Source organism: Phaseolus vulgaris, chromosome 11 (genome assembly GCF_051622355.1).
Source record: "Phaseolus vulgaris cultivar YP4 chromosome 11, ASM5162235v1, whole genome shotgun sequence".
NCBI classification, from domain to species: domain Eukaryota; kingdom Viridiplantae; phylum Streptophyta; class Magnoliopsida; order Fabales; family Fabaceae; genus Phaseolus; species Phaseolus vulgaris.
This window is the reverse complement of record NC_143508.1, coordinates 7,764,667-7,787,687: the sequence shown is the minus strand read 5'-3', so window position 1 is coordinate 7,787,687 and position 23,021 is coordinate 7,764,667. Positions and strand designations below refer to the sequence as shown.

Below are 23,021 nucleotides of genomic sequence, written 5' to 3'. Positions count from 1 at the left end.
TGATAAATTGCAGATAAAATTCTTTTACTTTGTATTATTATCTATTTTTTTATATTAACACTCCCTATTCTCTATTCCTCAATAGAAAATAAATTGATGAAGTTTCTTTTACATAATAATAAATAATACCAAAATTTATCAAAAATTATGAATGTTCTAGGTTCTAGTAGAACTATCTCTATTGAATGACTTGTATATATGATCTCACAAAAGATGAGTTTATTAATGCTTCCACTTAAGTTTAGAGTTTCAAATCTGCAATTCTTCAAAAGCTGTTTTCGATTGACCATTGTTTTTCAATGAAATTAATAAACTCAGAATAAACACTTTTTTGGGTGTTTTCTATTAGACTCTGCTTCTATTGTGAAGGTCAGCAATGGCGTCACGTTAATGTATAAGAGTATGACGGACCACATACACTCTTATTCATCACACTGATCTAGAAGAAGTCAGATTGAATATGAACCAACGGGCCATAAACAATATATTATTTTTCCCTGAACCCTAAAACAAATAAATTGATAATACAATATAATTGATAATACAATATATAAATATATATATATATATATATGAATATTTACTGATTTAGAATTATTTCAGAATATTTAAAAAATTTAAAACATTACAAATAATCTTGTATTGGCAGTGGATGACTAATTTAATGACAGTTTGAATGAAATGCTTCTTTCGGCCTTTGGCCGTCTTCTGGACAAAAAGAAAGTTAGAATCTGATTAGTTTTCGACGACAATTTCACACAATTTTAATAACGGTGATAACATAAAAATAATACCATTTAATAAGGGTGATAACATAAAAATAATACCATGTTTGATAGAAAAAATACAAATTAACCAAATACATAGCATTTTTTATATGTTATCTAGTTATAAATTATGAGGCTTTTTATACTTAGGGGCAATGTTGCGTAAGTTATAGAGCAGAGAAGGTTGACATCAGGAATTTCATACCTTATATACATCCTCAGAAAAATGTTAAAGAAAAATGTGAAAACATGAGTTCATCCATACGAAGCAACAAAATAACTAGAAGACGACTAAGGTTTTGGACGCTCTACTATTTACAAATGAGACATCATCGTAAGACAGTTAAGAAAATGCACCAAAAAAATCTAAATGATTAGTTGTTCTTTGAAGAGGGAATGTGGTGCTACCTCTGAGGAGCACCGGAAAGGATAGGATCATTCATTGCTGATCTGTGTTTTCCTAATGCAGGAATACTAAGGGAACGTGTTCTTAATTTGGCTTTCCTCTCACTCTTTTCAACGAGCAAAGAAGAATAAGAACATTGAGGCTCTGGAACTCCCACTGGCTCACTTCTACTTCTATGGAAAAGATCCAGGTTTCGACGATACCTGTTTCCCCCATGCATTTTGCTTCCTAACTCCCCGCCAACAGGACCAACCTTACTCCTAAACTCATCATCATCGTCCGACCAATACCCATTTTCCACTACGTCTTGCATTGCAAGATCATCGTATTCTTCATCAGATTTTGTTGATTCCTCGTCAACTGATCCTACCTGCAAAGCAATAAAAAATCATTAGAAAAAAGACCCAGATATTCTTTATGTCGGAGGAGATCAATACTAGTCATATAACTAAATTATAAGGTATGCAGGTGAAAGACCACCGATTCATGGAAAAACAACATTGACGAATATTGCTATTGCTAAAGGAAACCCAAAAGATTTTGACATTCTTCTATAGATTAAATTCTATTGCATAGAGATAGACAAAAGCACAAGTCTACCTCTTCATGGCCATGTTTGTCGGCCTCATCACTGTAATCTTCATCACTTCCCACCTCAGGTTGATCGTCATTCTCCTCATCACTACCATGCACTGAGAAGTCTTCCTTGAGCTAAAACAACACCAAAAATTATCAACAAATGATAGAATGATTTTGGTCTTGTCCATTTTTTTCGCCATTGACAATAACAAACCATTAATTTTGATATTCAATGAAGATTAATTTACAAAACATTTTTCGACTTTACCTCCTTTGCAGCGACATCTGACATCCTTGGTGAGCTACAGCAAGAGGATACATATCTACTACCGGTATCAGTTCCATCGGCTCTAGACTCATCTACGCTTCCAGCACGACTAGTGCCACCATCACTGGGCCAAGCACTGATTCCATAAAGACCAAACTGAAGATTTACTGGTTCAGCCTTCCCAATTCTTAAGGGACCATACATTGGATGACAAATTCCATTCTCTGGTCCATGGCACCATACAGGCTTCCCATTACTGTCAACTAAATTAACAGGCCAAGCCCTTGCTACAGACCCATCAGTATTAACGAGAGCCATCAGATTCCTTGAAGAACCTTGTCTTTGGATCAACTGAAGCATTCCTTTTGCGGTCAAAGAATTTGCTGCACATTGATTTCTATATTCCTCATAAACAACTGTCACAGTATTTCTAACAGGATCGTATAGCTGTTCCCCCATCTCACGCCTTCGAAGACAGCTGAATACAGTTGCATGGATGGCTGCTACACTCTTGTCAACATTTGTGTTATTTATTTTGGGAACGTAATGCTTTTCAGCACGCTTGCAGAGATAATCCTGGATTGTTCTGATGTTTCTAATATACTTCACATACTTGTTTTTAGCTGGGTCCAGTGTCATATACTTCGCACGTACAGCAAATCTCTCCAAGTGTTTGTCCTCATTTGTAATGTGTATCATGAACGGTATGATTGAAGGATGCTTCTTCATGAGCCCCATCTGCACGAGTATTTAAGATTTTAGAACGAAAACATAAATTGACATCAATAAGAAAAGAAATAGAGAAGGACAAAATAACGGAAATCCAACATACAACAAAGTTGAGGCTCAAGTGAACACCCTCGACAACCACAGACTCTTTTCGTTCTTCCCATGCCGTGATAAGCCTATCAAGACTGTCAATCACCATCTCACTCTGTGCCTTGAATCCTTCAATAGCCATTTGTTTGGGACTAAGCAGTTCAGTAGGACCAGAGCTAGTCTCTGACATCCTACTATCAGATTTGCTAGAATTGTTACCCTCAGTTGCTTCATCCTTGGAAAGTGAACGTGACACACCAGCCAGCTTTTTTGCTTTCCTTCTGGCCTTCGCTCCTGCAACAGCGACAGGGTCTAAACACTCCCCTGCATGGTATGTAGAAGCCCACAGCAAGGGGTTTTCTTTCTCATTAGCGAAACTTCTCATCATGTGCCTAATGGAATCAGTTGATACCACTGTTGTGATTCCCAACCTACCTCCCTGAAGTGAAGATAAAAATAATAGTTATTGAACTGTAAGGTATAAATATTACTCAGTTTCAACTTACCGACATGCATATCCTACCACAAAATAAGCAAAACCTAGATATATTTTGCATTTTGAAAAACAATCAACTGTTTCTCTGTCAAAATACCAGCAATGCAGACAACGTGGATTTGCCACAGCCACTTGTGCCACACAACAGCACTGTCACAGACTCTTTGCGTTCTCGGATCCTGAAACCAAAGAAAACAATGAAAAGTTGCACCATATTTTGAATTAGCATTCAGGTAAAATCTTATGCGACAAATATAAGATAACAACATGCTGTCATGATGCATGTTTTTCTTCATATTAGAGATCGATAATTCACTTAGAATAGTTTCCAAAACAACTATTAGGAGGCAATTGAACTTCCAGTCCAAAGATCCTGATTTTCAACATGGAAATAAAACCATAAGTGCAAGAAGAAAGTGTTTACTAAAACAAATTCTAGAAAGTGAAGAGATGTTATTTTAACCACTACTTGAACCAAATCAGTATGCAAAATCACTTTGAAAACTCAGATCTACCATTCTCTATTCTTCAAGTTTCTGGAAAGGATACTCAAATTCCTTGAAATTTTTTAAAACAAAGTTGTATTACAAACATATCTAGATCTCAAATTGGGAGAGTTCACTGCCGATTTAGAGAAGTGGTAGCATATTTTGCAGAAAAGACAGATAAGTGATTAGGAAACCCCCTAGCACAAGACATGAGATGAAAGTTCTTGAAATCAGTAAATCACAATTTTATGGTATAACTTTTGACATTTTCAAAACTCTTACAGCAGTATAATGCCCAAAGAAAAATGCCTAATGATATATGAATGTAATCCAGTTTCAATAAATATATCATGCAAAGTAAGAACATGGTAACAATTACTCGAAAAAATAAATTATAAACCATAGCAAATCATATCAGTTAACAGAATACTACAGGATAGCATATGCTACAGCTGGTCCAATTTACTTTTCCAATAAAACAATGCAATACCTGCAGGCTAATACCAAGTCTGCTCTCTGGTTAGGACCCACATACTTGTACTCTGCCAGGGCATCACAGACAATATCTAGAAAATTTTCTCTTCGGATGAACGCAGATGTGCGCCTTTTGTACAACTCAAATGGTACACTTTTAATTTTATAATCTTTCCCAGAAAGTAATTGGTTGCGTAAGTCTGCTATATCCAGGCTAGCATCACCATCTTTCTTCAAATTATTCCCCTTGAAAGCATCAAAACCTGATAAAGCCTCTACTTCTGGCTGCAAAATATCAGTAGAATGTGCTTTCCTTGTGAGTTCAAAAACTCTCTGGCTGATCTGATAAGAGGAAAATGAAAAACATAGTTAGAATAGTTTGTAGAATAATTCAGATGATATATGCAGTTTCTGCCCAAGACATATAAGAATAGGCTAATAGAAGCCGTTAAAAGATGCCACAAACTAATGGCAAAACAAAATAAACATTGTATATCAAATATTCATGTCTACCTTATGGGTGTCAAATAATCTTCAAACATAAACAAATACCTCTAGTAGTCTGCCTCCTACAATATTTTTTTACTTGGTTTTTTTAGTACTTGTTCCAGTATTTGCATGGTACCTCATATTTAGTAGACAGACAGCCAATAGCACTTCTATTTATTAAGATGCAAGCAGCTAATCTAATATCAATGCTGTATCGTGTAATTTCGAGAAGCAGACAAATGTTGGATACACGCTTCATACTAGGTTGACCTTTCTTAAAAGAAACAAAGGTTTTCCAATTGAAAATGTTCCTTTATAACTGAATAAAGATAACCCTCTATGGTCCATTAATTTGGAACTTTTCCTACTCAAGTTGAAAAGGTAAAACGTTTTTTTTTATCAAATAAGGGCCAACTAATGATTAGTGATATATCTCGTCTCTCCAAGTTAAACTCAGCAAGGGGAATAAGATTCAAATCCCATTTCATTCAAATGAAAAAAAGGATTGAAAAACAAAAAAGACTAGTAATCTACTACATAAATTCAATTTTTAATTTTTCTCATAATTATGTAACTGATACGAAGTATCAAACGTTTAATCGATAATAGATCGGTGAGAAAAAATCGAGTAGTTATGTTTCATAGAATCTTCTCTCTCATGTAATTTCATAACTAATTTTGAGAGAAACCTGATTGGTTATCTTTGATAGAATCTTCTCTCTCAATCATAGGATTTCATTCTGAGTACAACAATAGGTCACCTTGAATGCATCATCCATTACCAAAACACAATTAAAAAATAAAAGGAATAAAATAAAAATAGGCTGAATTTTACACGCATGATAACCCTTTCCAGTCTCCAATCTCTATACGCAGTTGAATCAAGAAAGCCAAGAACCAAATGAAACGCAGTCAAACGAACGGAAAAGAAGACAAAACCCCCGAAGACGTTATTCACGTCGTGGACTACGGGCAAAGCTAAAGAACAAACAGGTCAAACCACCTCGGTCAACAAGGTAAAAACGACCCCTCCCCCAACCAAAAAAAAACCTCAAAATTCCCACAAGAACCCCCTCAAATCCAGAACCTGGTACAGATCACAAACCCAAAACCTTGAAAATTTGTTATATTGTCGAAATATCAGACGTATTCATAATCGTGACACGTAAAGCAACATATCTAGGAATTAGATATGATAAAAGAAGAATTGGAGAGAAAAAAAGTGAGTGGTTGGTTACCTTGAAGGCGTGACGGGCCTTGCATCCCATAAGCTGGAGCGTGCTCTGAAGAACGGGACGCGTGTAGCGAAAGGACTCTTTCTTCTGCGCGTCATCCACCACCACTATGTACAGTATCTTCCCCACCTCGCCCATCGCACCTGCAGATTGTTCATCCATTCAAAACAAAACCAAAACAAAAGACAACCAAAAACAAATGTGTCCGACATTTATGCGATCGGGCCCACACGAAAGGAACTTAACAGCAACGCAAAAGAGAAAAACCGTGGAGGCGACAACAACGACAATGTCGATGAAACAATACAAGGTTATTGAAAAGGAAGCTTAGGGCAACGATTTTCCTGAGCCATTGTTGGACGATGAATGGATTGAACGGTGCGGCATTCTGGTATGTCCAATTCACTCTCGCCTCCCTTATTCTCACGATACCACTCTCTTTTTCTGTCTAATTTCAGTTTAAATAGCAGATCCAGGTTTCCCAAATGACGGATTTGCCCTCCTTCCTTCCGCGAATTTCTTTTGCCGCGTTATTATTATTTTTTTTTTGGAATCTCTCACTCCCTACCCCACTGGTCCCCTTCCCCACCTTCAGTATCACCTATTTCATCTTCAATTACATCAATCACCTCTTTTCTAACTATTCAATAAATCACCAATACTATGCATATTCAAATAATATAATATAATATATGCTTTCACTTTTTTTCCTTCCTCGCTTCATACTCAGTAAAATAAGATTCAAATATTCAATTTTATTGTTCAAAACAAGAAAAAACAGTATTAATGTAAAATCTAAATCTGTTTTCCTTCGTTTATTTTATTCTTATAATTTTAAATATTCTATTTTCTATGTTGTTACTTTAAGAACTAGAAGAAGTTGACTAAGTAAATTTAACAAACCAAAAATAACGGTTCCTATATGTCTGCGTTTGTCAAAGAAGAATGAACCTGTTTTCTCTCTAGGTTAGGTAGCACTGCTAATAAAACGCAACGTTTCAATTCAACGTATTACCCTCCTTACCTTATTGTAATGCTTTTATTTTCAATTGGGGTTGGCTTAAGAATAATATAATGAAACTCAGGTTTTATACTCCAGAAGTATTCACTATTTACTTTTATAAAATAAATAATTGTATATTTCATCCATTATTGTAAGGTTTTATTTTTATATTTTACTTTTCAATTAACTAAATTCAAATTATTAGTTTAAGTTAAATAATTTGATTTATAGTAATTGATTAAAAACTTTAAATTATATATTTAATTATTAGTTTGGTTTTTTTAAATATGATTTTTTAATGTAAGGATTCATTAATCATTATTATTAAATTAATTATATATAATTGTATACAATATATATAATAATTTAATAATTTTTTTTTTAAATATGAACTAAAACTCATGTAGTCTTCGAGAAGATGAGAATGGAGAAAGTCAAATTTATCCAGTATCAGATCCATTTTCGTTGTTTAGATCTCTTATTAATGGTTGAACCTGTTTTAATATTATTTTAATGTATTGTTTTTTTTTTTATTTTTACCCTTGTATATTTTATCAATCTATAAACGGATTTGTGTTAGATAAAACATTTCAAAACAGAAAAAAAATATATAAAAAAATATAAATTTTTTTTACAAAATACTTAATAATAAGAATAAAAGATAAAATATATTTTCATAAATTAAGTTAAAAAAAGTATCTCTTAAAAAAAGAGTATATATATTTTTCTATAAATTAATTTATCCAACTCCGCGTTTATAAGTTTAACTTATAAAAAGACAAGTACTAATTTAGATTTTATATCTCCCCGTATTCACCAAATAGAATTAGCAAAATTTATTTGATTATGAAAAAAATCTCCCATTTAAAATAAATTCACTTATTTTTCTTTATTTATAGATTTTGATAAACCATTTAAACATGCAGTTGATTTTGACAGTGGATAGGATCCTTTTGTCGTATTTCTTGCATGCAGACTTGCATTTTATCTTCTTTGTTTTTAATTGCTTTGAATTCTATATTTTTTTTTATTTGTTAGTGTTAGAACGCGGACTTTGAACGAGCAAGAGAGAAAGATCCGTCTATTATATAGGATGAGACTAGAAAAAGTTATACATATAAATGTATTCATATTTAACATATTTTAAAATAAAAATTCCATAAATTTTAAAATATGATTTCATCTAATTAAAAATAACCGTGGAAACTGTGCTGGTAGGACCCGTACGACTGAGACCATGACTTGACACTCAGTCCAAGCTGACCGACATCACAAAGACCATTAAGAGGATTAATGAGGTTAATCAGCAAGAATATTGAGATTGATTGTGAGATACATCATTAGTGAAAAAATTAATTAAGGTCTTATCAAGCTTCTTCATATGGCTTCCGCTCTCGAAGCTGCAAATATCTACATTAAACATATTGTTCCTACTGTTTTTAAAACCATGTGTACCAAGTTGGGAATGTTAAACATTTATTCCCAGCTTGAGAGAGGTTGATAAACCTTGTTTGGCACGTTGTTTTTGTATATAAACAAACTTCCATGAGACCATCTACTCTAGGTATAAACAATCTTCCACTAGGTTGTCTAGTCTTTGTGTAGACAGTTTTCCTTTAGATCGTCTAGTTTATTTGCTTGATTAGGTTGTCTAACCATCAAATGGTTTAATTTCTTTCTTCTTACTAGACCGTCTAGTTTGTTATATTATCTTGTATGTACCAAACTATCTAACAAAGTTGTGTGTTTTTTAAGTTGGATGAAGAACAATATATACATGAGATAGCAATTTGACATGGTTTGCAATAAGTGGTATTAAGTATTACAACCCAATAATGAAAGGAAATATCTTAATTTCACTAAGATATGAGGTAGTGAAAAATTGAAGAAGGTTGTTGTATTAGATTTTCTGATGCATTTAGCTACTATTAACATTTCCCATAGGCTTGGATATAAGTAAGGTGTTGATCTTTGATGAGATTCATTCAATATGTATTTTCCAAAGTAGTCCTTTAATCCTTTGTTGAGGCAAGAGATATATGTGTTGATATTTTTTTCCTTAGGACTTTAAGCAAGTAATGATTGTTTTGTTTATATAATGAAATTGCGAAGGTTATTAGTATATCTACCATGTATGCTTTATGATTTGTTATAAACTAATTTTATGTTAGCTTGTATTACTGTTTATTATTTTTTTTTATTGTTATGATCACATTTGATGTGAGAGTAAATGAAGTTTTATATTCAAAAAATTGTTCAAAAGTTATATAAATAAATGGAGATGATTCTTATATTTTTTAAAATATTATCGTGTGCATATTCTTATATGATGTAAAGTTCAATATATTTTATATAACATGTAAGGCTAGATTTTATTTTAAGACAAGTTTTAAAGATTTGAAAATTTTCAAACAAGTTAGATGTTCATTCTTTATTTTATTCAAAAATTTATCTCTAAAACTATTTGTTTTCTAAACATTGTAAAGTTTAGAGAAGATTTTGACTATTATAACTCTGAGGAGAAAGCTGTTAATAAGAAAAGTTGTCTTATCAAAGAGGAGTTTTTGTAAGTGGTTCAATCTCTATTGAAGACTTTATTATTTTCCCCTCGTCTTTTGGGTTTTTAGCAAAAGGGAAATGTTGTTTATGTAAAGATTGGTAGTTGGAGGATTATTTGAATTTTTGTTGGAATTTTTTGAAGTGACAAGTGAACCTTAAGCTTGTTGACACACTACATCTAGGTATGCTGATTTAATATTTTAATTTTAATAATTTTTTTAATTATTAAATGTATGAGAACCATGTGATAATGTAATTGATGTACATCAAGGTGTGTATATATACATATGTGTGTCTATAGAATTGAAAGATATGTTAACCATATATGAAATAGTAATGTTTTAAAGCATCGTAATAGTCTAAAAGGCGATTTAGATGAAGTAGAAGCATGAACTTAAGTTGTTTCCTTAGTTTATTTCTTTTTTTATCTAAAGAACTAAGTGATGCTTAATTGATGTGTAATAATTACAATCATTATTCACCATCTAATGCAACCCAAGGTGATGGATTGTAGAAGTTGAATGCAATGGTACCGGAATGGAGAAGAGTTTGCACCGAGAATGAGAGGTTTTTGGTGAGGAATTGGAGTAGTTTTGGTGTTAGGAAGTAGAAATAGGTTTGACCAACTTTCTAGGTATTACTAGGTCTTGGAGGTTGTCTAGCAAAAGAAGATTTGAGAGATAATGAATCTCAAATTTAAAGCTCTTCATTCAATATTTGCAAATCTAAATACATGAGAATATTTTGGAGTATTTATGTATGAAGGTAGTTTGCTCCTTAAACTATTATAACTCTAGTTAAGTAGACTTAATTATGGTGAGTGTGGTGGCTTAAGGAGGTCGTGTGTACTCTTCTAAGGTGTTCTAAAAGTTGTTACTTGTGTGACAAATTAGGGTTTCTAGAGTATTCTTGTTTCATTTATAAAATACTCTAAGAAAATTTAAAATACAAATCTTATATAAGTTTATTCTATTATTGATACAGATAGTTCATTTGTCTTTTATTCTTGTATATGGTGGCTTGGATGGTCCTCCATCACCATCACTAAATGTTAATGTAGATGCTCATTTTCACATTGATATATCTAACTATTGTAAAATACCACCTGACCTTTGATGCTTCACCTTTAAATTTTGAAAAGTCAAACAAATGATTGCATACTTAATTAACCACATATGTGTTATTGACCACTAGAAAGACTTATTCAAATATTGATACATTTTATCCATATTGAGATGAAGACACAACTTGATATTGTGATCTTCATCTATAATAAACTTTATCAACTTACTTCCAGTAAGTACATAAACTCTTTCTTTGAATCTCAAAACTACATAAGATCCTACAAAGAAATCATTGGCTTGATTAGTAGCAAACATGTTTATAATATATCTCAAATCACAGTCAACCAATTATTTCTCAATATCATGGTAAAAAAGAATTAATTGGAACCAACATGTTGCAACTAATGTGATAAAAAAAATACTATTACACTCACATTCAATTTCAAGAAAGTTTCAATCAGTTATAAATTTTTAATCATGTTTGAATTGTCTTCATATTCAATTATTTTTTATCAAACAAATATTTCAGATTCTTGTAATCACTAAATGCATTAACACTAACCGAATACAAATAATGTCTCCAAGTTTTCATAGCAAAAATTATTTATGTCAATTCTAAGTTATGAGTTGTATAATTTCTCAAATGAATTTTCCATTGATGAGAAGCACAAACCATTACTTTCTTATTCTTCATCAACACACAACGAAGTCTCTTATATGAGACACACAATAAATCTGAAAAGATTTACCTAAATCAACAAAAATAAAGGGGATAGATTAATCAACTTATTTTACCTTAAAAAATTGTCCTAGAAAATTTAATCGCAAATGAGGTTAATAAATCTCTTTTAATAGTTTGATCTCTGTAACTATTTTGAGGCATTCCCACTAAAAAAAATTGCCTCAACTTTAAAAGAACATATCAAAATCTTTTAGCTAAAATTGAATCTCTAGCATTTTGAGTGGACTACCTAAATCTATCTACCATCACATTTTCGATAGTATTATCTATTTGTAAATTAGATGACCACTGAATTCTTTTAAATAGAATATAAATAATTTATATTTTATAAAGATAGAGTCTAGATAAAAATAAATAATGAATTAATTATAAACATATTTATACATTTTTTTTTCATTATTGATTAAGGAAATACCGTGCACCGACTGAAGGTGGAAAGGTCACAACCCACAAATTCAGTGTCTGGATTTATATATTAATAATAATGAACTTCGAGAAGATAGAAAAAATTATAAATAATACTGAAAAAAGGAGATATACGTAAAAGTAGTATTTTCCAGTGGAAAAAAAATGAGACAATCAATTACTTTTAGTTTTACCGTTTATTTGTCTTCTAGTTAATGTGAGATTTTCTCAAGTAATCTCATTTTGTCAATGTTAAAAAAGTATTGCTTACACTTTTGATTATTTTGTAGTTTTCCAAGCAAATAAATAGAGAATTCAACTTTGCTTTCTTTTATAACAGCGATAGTAAAATATAAATCCATACAAATTATTCAAACTTCTCCATCAATCCAAATTTAAATTTTTGTTTATTCGTTTTTCTCTCCAAAATATTATCATTAATCATAAAGTAAATGCCAACACATCAATGTTTTGTTATTTTTTATATACATTACAATTCCTCGGTTTTATTATTGATAACTAATTTTTATTCAAAACCTTGTCAATAATTTTTAACGAAGTTTTTATTTATTTAAAATATCACAACTTAAACCAACTGTTTATGAGACAATGCTTGTTTTTAACTATGTTATAACTACAGTAGTTATAACTTCATAATCTGATGTTAAATCAGAAGTACACTATTAATAATTATAAACTACTTTAAATATAACTTATAAATTAATTATTTCAAAATTATTATATGTAATAATAATAATTTATAATTTGGTGGAAAAAGTAAAAAAATAAATAAACCAAGCATGCATTCTGATTTATAAATTCTAATTCTATGAAATTGTGAACAGGGTTTTACGTAATTAAGAGCGAAAATAGTGGGCATATGGTAGAAGTGGGAAGGTGGTGATATTAGGAAAAGAGAATGTTGAAGCAACTCCACCGTCAGCATCGTGAGCGACACACGTGTGCATTAACACTGTGAAATGGCAACACGTGGGATAAGTAACAGAAGTCGAGTTGACAGACTCACACGCACACATTTTTTTAATGGATATTCAAACTTTTCATTCTAAATTTCAAATTGCATTCTTCTCATTATCATATAGGATAAGTTTCAATTCAACATAATATGAACTCATTTATTTATTTTAGGATATTTTTAAGTTTAATATTTTAAAGAAAAAAAAACAAAAAGTATTATTCACTGTGACATACCTTTAAAAACACTTATTTATTTATAAAGAAACTTTTTCCATATTCCTTGCTTTAACTTGTAGGCAAAGTTAGTTTAACTATTATTACTTTAAATAAGGAAGCAAAAGAAAAAGAGAATAGAAAAAGGTATCAATGGCTGCCATTTTAAAAAAATAATAATGAAATTTCTCTTTTCTTTTCTAGTTTTAAGCGGGAACACTTTAGATTGATGACAAAAAATCAGTACTTAGTTTTAATTTTTTCAAATTTATCTTTGTATTTTAAAATATATAAATATCAGTTTCCTTAAAATAAAAGCTTTTCTTTTTTATACGGACCAAAATTCCGGTTTAAAAATAGATAATGTTAATGTCCCAAAAAAAATTGTAGACAGATAATTTATTATTTCTTACTTATATAAAGATTTTATCTGTACATTTGAATTTTCTTGGATCATGTGAAAAATTTTCACACATTGTCTCACGTTCAACGCTATTGATGAGTGATTTTTTAAAATAAATTTAGAATCCAGGTTAAAAAAAAAGTAAAATTTAAATTTAATTCAATTTTATAGTTATAAAATAAAAATTTTATCCACTTATATTAAACTTTTGAATTATTGAAATTAAATTAGAAAAACAACTTATTATTATAATAATAATTTTATGATGAAATTGTTCTCATAATGGGTGTGTACGTGACTTTGTTATATGAATTGAGATTGTTTAAGGCCTGCATCCGTTTCGAGCATTGATTTGGAATGTATTTATTAGATAATAAATTTGATTTTATATAAATATTCTAACTTTTCTGTCTAAAGTAGTTATATAAATGAAAAAAAAAAAATATTTATATAAGATCAAATTTATAGGTAGTATTTACAACTGATAAAATAGTTGTAAGATGGAATAATTATAATTAATTGAATAAATTACAATTAAATTATAACTAATAAAATAGGATAATTATAATTCATAAAATTATTATAATTAAAAAATTAAAATATGTATATAAGATCAGATTTATATTTTAAGTTGACTAATTGTTTCCACTTGAAAAAAAAGTTTAGGTACATAGTTACGTGGTTGAAATATCTTCCATGCAAATAATTTAATTTGAAGCGGTAGAAAATGAAAAACAAGCATTTCTTAAAATAAATTAAATCAAATAGTTAAATAAAATAAAAGAACGTAGGCTTCTGAACTTTGAGATGAATGAGGCATTGACACAATTAAATTTATCGATAAAAAAATATAATTTATTTCGTTATTAGACGTGCTTTTAGGATCGTCCCGAAAGAGAAATTTGTTAATTTTAATTTGAAGAATATACATTTTACGAATATGATTGTTGAAACAAAAAGTGCATTCCTACGACCAACAACAAAATATACAAAAGAAAAAGCTTCAAAAGTGCGTCTTCATATATTATCCGCCATTGGTTGATACGGAATTTATTCTAAGCTCAATTAGTACCCTTTCCATTTCGCAAATTCAAATTTGTATTATTTACACTACCATAAAAGTATTAAATATAAATTATTTTTAAAGATAAAAATAACTAATTATTATATTAATTAAATTAAATATTATTTTATGGACTAAAAAATTATTAGTATTTAAAGTAATTTTTATTATTAATAAAAGATTATAAATTATTAGTATTTAAATTAATTTTTATTATTATAAAAGATTATTTTTTATTCAATAATTTTTTTAGTAGTATCTCTCTTATGTTTGGGTTTATATGAAATATCATATCTATTAATTGCATGCATGAATATGAATATAGTATAGAAGATTTGATATGTTGTAATATAGAAAAAAAGAAGTGGAAAACAACGCGGCAAAAAAAGTGAAAGGGCAAGAAGAAAATAAAAATAAAAATGTAAAGACGTGTATATAATATGGTGTAGGGAAATGCAAGAATGATAACCGTGGAAGAGGAATTTGATGCTTTGTATATGCTTGAATGGTGCGTATGCAAATTTTATTTAGATGCATTTTGTATGTTTAGGGTGTGATTTAAGAAAAGAAGCATCTATCACATGCCTAACTTCTTCAATCCTATAACCTAATATCATTGCTACTTCATTTCTCCACCATCTATCATTTTTTTAAGTCAAATTCACAATTAATGGATACAAATATTTAAAAAATCCATAATAATTTACAACATAATAAAAAATAATTATTAAGTGTTTTATTTTAGTACTTTGTTACGTTTAATAATCTCATATTATTTAAAAGTTCAGAGTAAATTTTTTTTTTTTATCAGCAAGATAATTATTTAAATATATATATATTTTTTTAAGATGTGTTTTAAGAAGGAAAAAATCAAAACCTTAAATATAATATTTGATTCTAATTCGCAGTATTGGATCTATTGAAAGGACTTAAGAAATAAGATAAAGAATTAGTTATTGAATTAAATTTGCAATTTGTTGAAAAGAGAGACGCGCATATAGATACTTTACAGCAACAATGATAAAGGGTCAACAATTATAAAAGTCCGTTTCGCATCACTGAGTTCCGTTACATTCAATTTTCTTTTTCTTTAAGTATTTTATGTACGATTCTATCAACCTCAAGAAAAGAAAACACATGCAAGAGTTGCAAAATTATCGTCAAGTATAATGGTTTTTACGTTAATATTTTATAGTTTGTACTTCACAGAAGTATTATTAACATTAATTAAAAATAAATAATTCAAATTCAGATTTATATATTATGCAACATTTTGTTTTTATTTTTAATAAATCAAATTTTTTTAACATCTTACTTCAAGGTTTTGTAAAAAATTATATATTTATTGGTTGATAATAATGACTCTATAATATATTAAAAAAAGTAAAATTTAAATTTAATTCAATTTTATATCATAAAATTTACCTTCACTTATATATTATAATAAAGTATTATTATCTTTAATTAACACACCTGCAACATTTATCGTTAACATTAAAAATAATATATAAAGACTAATTATTTTATAAGTATAAAGACTTTGAAGCAGAAGCACCTTGACCCGTTCCTCTTTTTCTTCAACCCCAGACTCTTTTTCTTCTTTAAAACATTTCTTCATTTGACAACTCTCTTTTCTCCATTTTTTTTATTTCCCGATCCAATTATATATATATATATATATATATATATATATTAAATATAGATCTATCATCTAAGAGATAGAAAAATAAATTTAAAATAAGTTTATCTTTATTAATTTTTCCAACTCAAATTTTATAGTTATAATTATAAGTGTTTTAAGTTTTTCTTTATCCCACCAAGGTGAGAAATAATATTTTCCAATTAGTTTCAATTTTTTAGTATGTTATGTTTGTATAGAAGGTCTTTATCTCACATGCAAATATTGGTAGAGCATATTCACGAACAAGTGAATCACGTTGAGTTCAAAGGAAAGAAAATAAAACCAACTATTGGTTATGAATTATAGTCCTTCACTCAAAACCATTTTTCACAACTTTTCCACTTTTAATAAATAATTATAAATATATCTCCATTAAAAATATGAACAAACAAAAAAATCTTAGAATTTTGTATTTTCTTTTACAACTCATTTTAAGGGTCAAAATAAATTTTTAAAATTTTTCTTACGTCAAAATACTGTCCATTCTAAATTTTGATATTTTAGTTAGATTTTATAGATACTTAATAGATTAAAAAACTATTTTTAGTGAAATATTTAGTATTCATATGTAAAGGATCCTTAAAGTTAAACATATATTCACAAAAATATTATATTATATTTATTTATAAAAAAATATAATATTAGGTGTAATATTTCTAATTTTTACCCATATAAAATAAAATAAAAGTAAAACAAGCATTATCTACTTAACATATGAATATACACAACTATCTCATAATTGTATATCAAAAAATTATCACTGATTTTAATATATACATCAAAAGTTTTAAAAACAAACAAAGCATTCAAATTAAAGTTATCACATCCTCCAGTTGCCTCACTGAGGAACTATATTACCTGCAATCTCATATGCTCTTGTGTACAATACTATCATCACAAATAAAGAAACAGACACAAACAAATAACAGAGTAAGCTAGCTATATAAAAAAAATATAATTTCAATTTCAAATTAATAAACATAATTCATCAAGTCTCATACAATTTCACAAACCATCAAGTGTCTATTGAAATTCATAATTTATCTTTCACATGCCAGACTTCTACTAACTCACAACACATAAACACTTGAATCTACTTCTAGAAGACTTGTGCATTGACTTAGATTCAAAGATTTGCATCTGACATACTATATTACTGTGAAATCCACACAACTATGCGCATAAATAATCTCAATATCATCTTTCTCCTAGTATGATATGATTAACTCATATAACAGGTCAAGTTAGTTATAATTCAAACAACTTACTCATTCATATGAACCTCCTTCAACTCTCACCACCTGAATAACTTCATCAATATGATTTCATTATCTCAGAAGAAGAGTCAGGATATCTCCTTCTAAACGAATCCATAGTCAATGCACATCCTAAACAATTTTAACACGTATTTTATTTCCTAAAAATATTATGTCTTGATTAAAATTCATATTTTAAATCTTACAATATCCAACATCAAACAATCAAATCATACCAAAGTTTAGAATTTCAAAAACACACAACAATGCATTAATTAATCATATAAATGTCTAATTAAAGATATTTTCAATTAAATATAGATAAATAAAAATTTAAATAATTTATAAGTAAAACTATACATAAATAAATAACTCAATCTTTTAAAAGCAAAAAAAATTGTTTCTTTTACAGAGATTCTAGCTTGAGTGAGAATTTACTTGCTTGAGCGAAATGGGTCTTGCTCAAGCAAAAAATCTTTCACTTGAGTGAGATTCAACTCGAGAGCCCCCAAAATTTCATTCTAGATCTCGCTTGAGCGAGAAGGAACCTAAGAGCACCCTATCTTTCCATTTTATTCTTGCATGAGCAAGAATTAGCTCGCCTGAGCGAGATATGCTAAAAAATTCTGCATAAACTTGTTTAAATTCTAGTCCAACTTTTCATTCAATTCATAAATTTATAAAATCTACATATTACCTTGACAGTTCCTACTCAGAATTATACGAGCACTTTCATTGAGTCATTGAGCTATTATGTCAATCTATACATATATATGATTTCTAAATCAAAATCATTTAAAATCAAACAACCAATTCTCATCAAACATTTCATTTAACTTGATTCAACAAACTATTCAAATACATTCATTAACTCATTCAATTCCAAACTCATATACATTCTACAACATCTACTATATCTACCATTTCACATTTCAATTTCAATCAACTCAAAACAAGAAATTCTGCAAACCCATTTCAATTTTAATCAATTTCCAATCGACTCAAAACAAGAAATCCTACAAACAAAAATTTTGAACTGGTGACCACGTCACCCCCACATCCAGATCTTCTAACCTAGAGTTCTATTGAAAATTTAAACTAGCTTCCCTTACCTTTAGTTGAGCAAATACTAACAATGAGCTTCAAACCTACCAAAAGCTTCAAGAGTAGCTTAACATGCACCACAAAGTCCTAATAAAAAATCTAGCTATATCACTAGGACTTTGATCTAACAAAGACTAATCATAAAACATGCAAAAACTTACATCGAGATCGATCTACAAGTTCAAAATTTGACTCAAAGAAAAGAGTAAAATTGAACTTACTCTATCAGAGATTCTTATCGGGTAGTCAATTAGATCTCACTATCAGGAGTCTAATGACGAACTCCGATCGTCAAACTGATGAGCGAGATTGTTAGAATCTTAGAGAGAAGAAAGAGGGAGAGAAGAGAGAGGAAATGAAAAAGGATCTTCTAGAAAGATGTTGGTTCTTTTGAAATAAAACCTGAATAACTGAATTTTTTATTTATATATTTTTTTCATTTTAATAATAAAATATTCAAGTATAATTTAAAATATACCACTCTAAGATAATTTTCTAGATCATTAAATTAGGTAACTTTTTAAGAATCATAAATCCACACTAAATTACATTTCTCATTTAACCAAGCATAGTTAACAAATTATTAAATATTTATAATTGTTAATACAAATTGAATTAAAGATGACACCATAAGATTAATATAATTTTTTTTAAAAAAAACCCGATACCTATAAAAAAAGTTAAACTTAATTCAGTTTTATTAAAATAGTTTATAAAATCTATATTAACTTATATTTCAAACACAATTAATAATTATTATATGAATGAAGTAAATTGATATTAGAGTTGAATAAAGTAATGGAATGATAGTGTAAGATGATTAGAAGATGATAGAAAAGAGGAAACATATGATTGTGAGAAGTCTGAAGATGGGACATGGAGAAATGAATGCACCAATAATGGAATGTTGGCAGTACCTTTCACAAACCCACAAACATTTTTCACGTTCACAATATCATATTGGGCCTACCAATTCGTTTCTCTTTGTAGCACAACTCTAAATTCATATATACACATATATATTATATATATTCCAATATTTTCATAGAGATAGAGTATATTCACATTATATTTGAGTCTTACATCAAATTCAAACAGCCAATATATGTTGTTGTCTTTTATTTTTATTACTCTGTATACCAAATAAGTGGGATAATAAGGGTGATTTAAAATACTACGAATTAAATAAGCATAATTCCCTTTAAAAACAATAGTGTATACGTATTCAATTTCACATAATTATTATTACACACGGAGAAGAACCATTTTGCACCCTTTTTAACTTTTAAAATAAACTAATAAAAGTGTGTGGTTTTCAAAAATGTAATTTTATGAGGATAAAATAATGTAGTTATAAAGTCTCACCAAAAAATTATTAAATAAAAACTAGTTATATATATATATATATCATTTTAAGAAAAATATTAAATATAAAATAGTTATATATATAAATTAATAAATAGAAACTAATTTTAAAGATCAAATTTACTATATTAATTAAATTAGAGATTAATTTTTATAAACTAAAAAATTATTGGTATATAAGTAATTTCTATTATTAATAAAAATTATAAAGTATTTTTTAAATTAATATCTAAGTATTAGCTATCAAAATTTTAGTTAGTGACTACTTTATATTCTAAATTAGTATTTATTAGCATTTTAAAGATTAATTTATAATCTAAGTTATTAGTAACTAAAATCTTAATAGTTAATTTAGATATCAATTTAGAAAAAAATTTATATTGTTTATTAATAATAGAAATCACTTTAGATATCAATAATTTAATAGTATCTAATTTAGTCAATAAAGTGATTAATTTTTTTTTTAATAAATTTAGTTGTTATTTAATAATTTTCTTGTAGTGTATATTATAAGAAAAACATTAAATAAAAACTAATTTGAGAGACAAAAATAATTAGTTACTTTAAATTAGATACTATTTTAAAGACTATTTTTTTTATATTTAAAATAATTTCTATTATTGATAAATAATTTTTAAATTGATATATAATTAACTATTAAGATTTTAACTATCAACTATTTCAAATTATGAAGTTGGTAGTAAAAATATAAATAACTAGTTAAATATTAATTTTAAAATTGTTTATTAATAATAGAAATTAATTTAGATATTAATAATTTTTTTAGTTTTTAAAATAATATATAATTTAATTAATATAGTAACTAATTATTTTAAATTTTAAATTTTTTTTTATTTAATAATTTTTTTTAGTAAATATAATATATATACACACTAAATTTTTATGTATTATTTATGTAAAATCTTCTTTGAAGACTATGACGACTATTAAATTGAATCAGATTCTGGTGAATGTTAGTTTTTGGATGAAATTGTATAAAGTTGCTATCAATGAAGATGCTACCTAAACAAAGAATCAGAGTTATTGACTCTGCGTATATTTGAGATTTATTACGTTAAGTCAAAGACTTTTTTTTTTTTTTATACTTTGAGGTTAGGTATCCTACATTACTTGACATCTCAGCTAGACAGACATCTCAAGTAACAACAATCATCTTATTAAAAAAAAAACAAAAATATGGAAGGATTATACTAAAACTCATATATTAACAAAAATGATATATAGGTAGACTATACCTATTAATAAATAATGCTAAGAACATACTAGATGAAAGCCTATTATACCAATGAAAAAAAATTTCTATGAATAAATCATAAATTAACCAACTTATCAGCACACACATCCCATTCACGAAAAATATGAGTAACCTTAAACCTGATTTTTCCACAGTAATCAAGACAAGTATTTCATCGATTACGAAGCATCCAATGAACATTTGTCTTAGTAGTAAATGCAACACAAACCAAGACAGAGTCACATTCCAGTCAGACATTAATAAGTCCCAACTTTTGAGCTTCCTCCAAAACATATATAATTCCATAAAATTTAGCAACCAAAGTAGTCTGAACGTCAAAAAGCGCAGAGAAAACTCCAATAAACTCTCTCATACTCCCACGAAAAATACCTCCACAAGTGACAAGACCTGGATAACCCCTAGCAACCCCATCAGTATTAATTTTAACCCAGCCTGGTGAAGGATGATAGAGATCTCACATCGACTAGAGATAATGACATTTCATTATATATAAGTGGGTGCAAACCTCAACCTCATGAGTCGGTTTTATGGGGTTGAGTTAGGCTTAAAGTCCACTTCGTAACATGGTATCAGAGCCATTTTCGATCCTATCCTAGCGAGTATTTGTTGGGTTTATCAGGTCACCACCCATAATATGTTATCCCACGCACGAGCTTCTATCTATCACTCTCGGCGTGAGGGGGTGTGATGGAGATCCCACATTGACTAGAGATGAGGACAATTCATTGTATATAAGTGGGTGCAAACCTCAATCTCATGAGCCGGTTTTATGGGGTTGAGTTAGGCTTAAAGTCCACTTCGTAACAAAAGAAACTCTCATCTAACAAGAAGAGGACGAAGAACTTTACAGTATGAGTATTAATACCAAAAAACTGGGGCATTCAAAAAATAAATGATGAATAAATTTCTCATGCTTTTCACAAAGCGTACACATAGAACAAATATGGAGTCCTAGCTAATTTAAGAGTGAACTGACCAGACTTATCTAGAATCCAATTAGGAAAGTCTTAGACTCTCATTTATTTTTAATTTTTTTTATAAAAACTTTCATGGTAGACATTATTATGTAACTTGACATCTCAACTAGGCTGACACCTCAGGTAACAATAATCATATGTCATCACATAAAAAAATATTATTATTAAAAATAAGAAAAAAGAAAAAAATACAAAAATATGAGGGGACCAAAACTCATATATTAACAAAAATGATACATAGGTAGACTATACTTATTCTTAAAGAATTCTAAGAACATACTAGATGGAAGTCTATTATACCAATGAAATAGTTCTCTATAAATAAATCATAAATTAGCCACTTATCAGCACATGCATTCCCTTCACGAAAAATATGAGTAATCCTAAACCTGATTTTCTCACAGTAATTAAGACAAGTATTTCATCGATTACGAAACATCCACAAAATATTAGTCCTAGCAGTAAATGCAGACTCTCACATTATGTTAAATTAGACAAAAAAAATTATCTATTTAAATTTTAATTTATGTTAATTAATACAAAATTTTAAAAATAATTAAATAAATAGTGTTAAATAAAATATGCTGGATAAATTGTCATTTATCTTTAAAGTATAAATCACTGTAATTTAGTTCTTAAAAAAGATTATTGATCATGTTGGTAAAGACTTACGTTTTAATGTTTTAAAATAAGTGTGTGATAATAAATTATATGTGCTAATCAAATTTTAATTTGTGTAGGAGAGGTGTACGAATCATGATGCTATATGTAATCTCCCATTATTATACTAGTTTTCATATAAATATTTACATATATTTATACTTATAATTTTTATATTACTAAAATTATATTGGATTCTTCAAAACATAATAATATATACAAAGATTATGTTTTTTTTTTGGAAATAAATA

At 28.4% G+C, this 23,021-nt stretch overlaps 1 protein-coding gene across 6 annotated transcripts; it reads right to left on the bottom strand.

Annotated features, from left to right (window-relative positions):
- Positions 1–951: 951 nt before the first annotated feature.
- On the bottom strand, positions 952–6,458 carry LOC137838329 (P-loop NTPase domain-containing protein LPA1 homolog 1). Of its 6 annotated transcripts, none has more exons than XM_068647711.2 (8): positions 6,268–6,458; positions 6,025–6,164; positions 4,314–4,639; positions 3,433–3,514; positions 2,853–3,278; positions 2,021–2,758; positions 1,774–1,884; positions 952–1,543 (listed from the first exon to the last, which is right to left on the bottom strand). In XM_068647711.2, exons 2-8 carry the CDS (start codon positions 6,157–6,159, stop codon positions 1,172–1,174), a joined length of 2,190 nt encoding a protein of 729 aa, XP_068503812.1. In that variant the 5' UTR covers positions 6,160–6,164; positions 6,268–6,458; the 3' UTR covers positions 952–1,171. The 6 variants fall into 6 exon arrangements, with proteins under 6 accessions (XP_068503812.1, XP_068503734.2, XP_090153273.1 ...); XM_068647633.2 differs by having other exon boundaries at positions 6,232–6,456; XM_090297147.1 differs by having other exon boundaries at positions 3,363–3,514; positions 6,268–6,456.
- Positions 6,459–23,021: the final 16,563 nt, after the last annotated feature.

Bases quoted from the DNA above. Each gene is read 5' to 3' on its own strand.
- LOC137838329 (XM_090297146.1), bottom strand. From the start codon at position 6,183: ATGGATGAACAATCTGCAGGTGCGATGGGCGAGGTGGGGAAGATACTG. The intron at 2,759-2,852 runs GTATGTTGGATT...ATACTCGTGCAG, and splicing joins ACTTGAGCCTCAACTTTGTT to ATGGGGCTCATGAAGAAGCA. The intron at 1,544-1,773 runs GTAGACTTGTGC...ATTGCTTTGCAG, and splicing joins ACAAACATGGCCATGAAGAG to GTAGGATCAGTTGACGAGGA.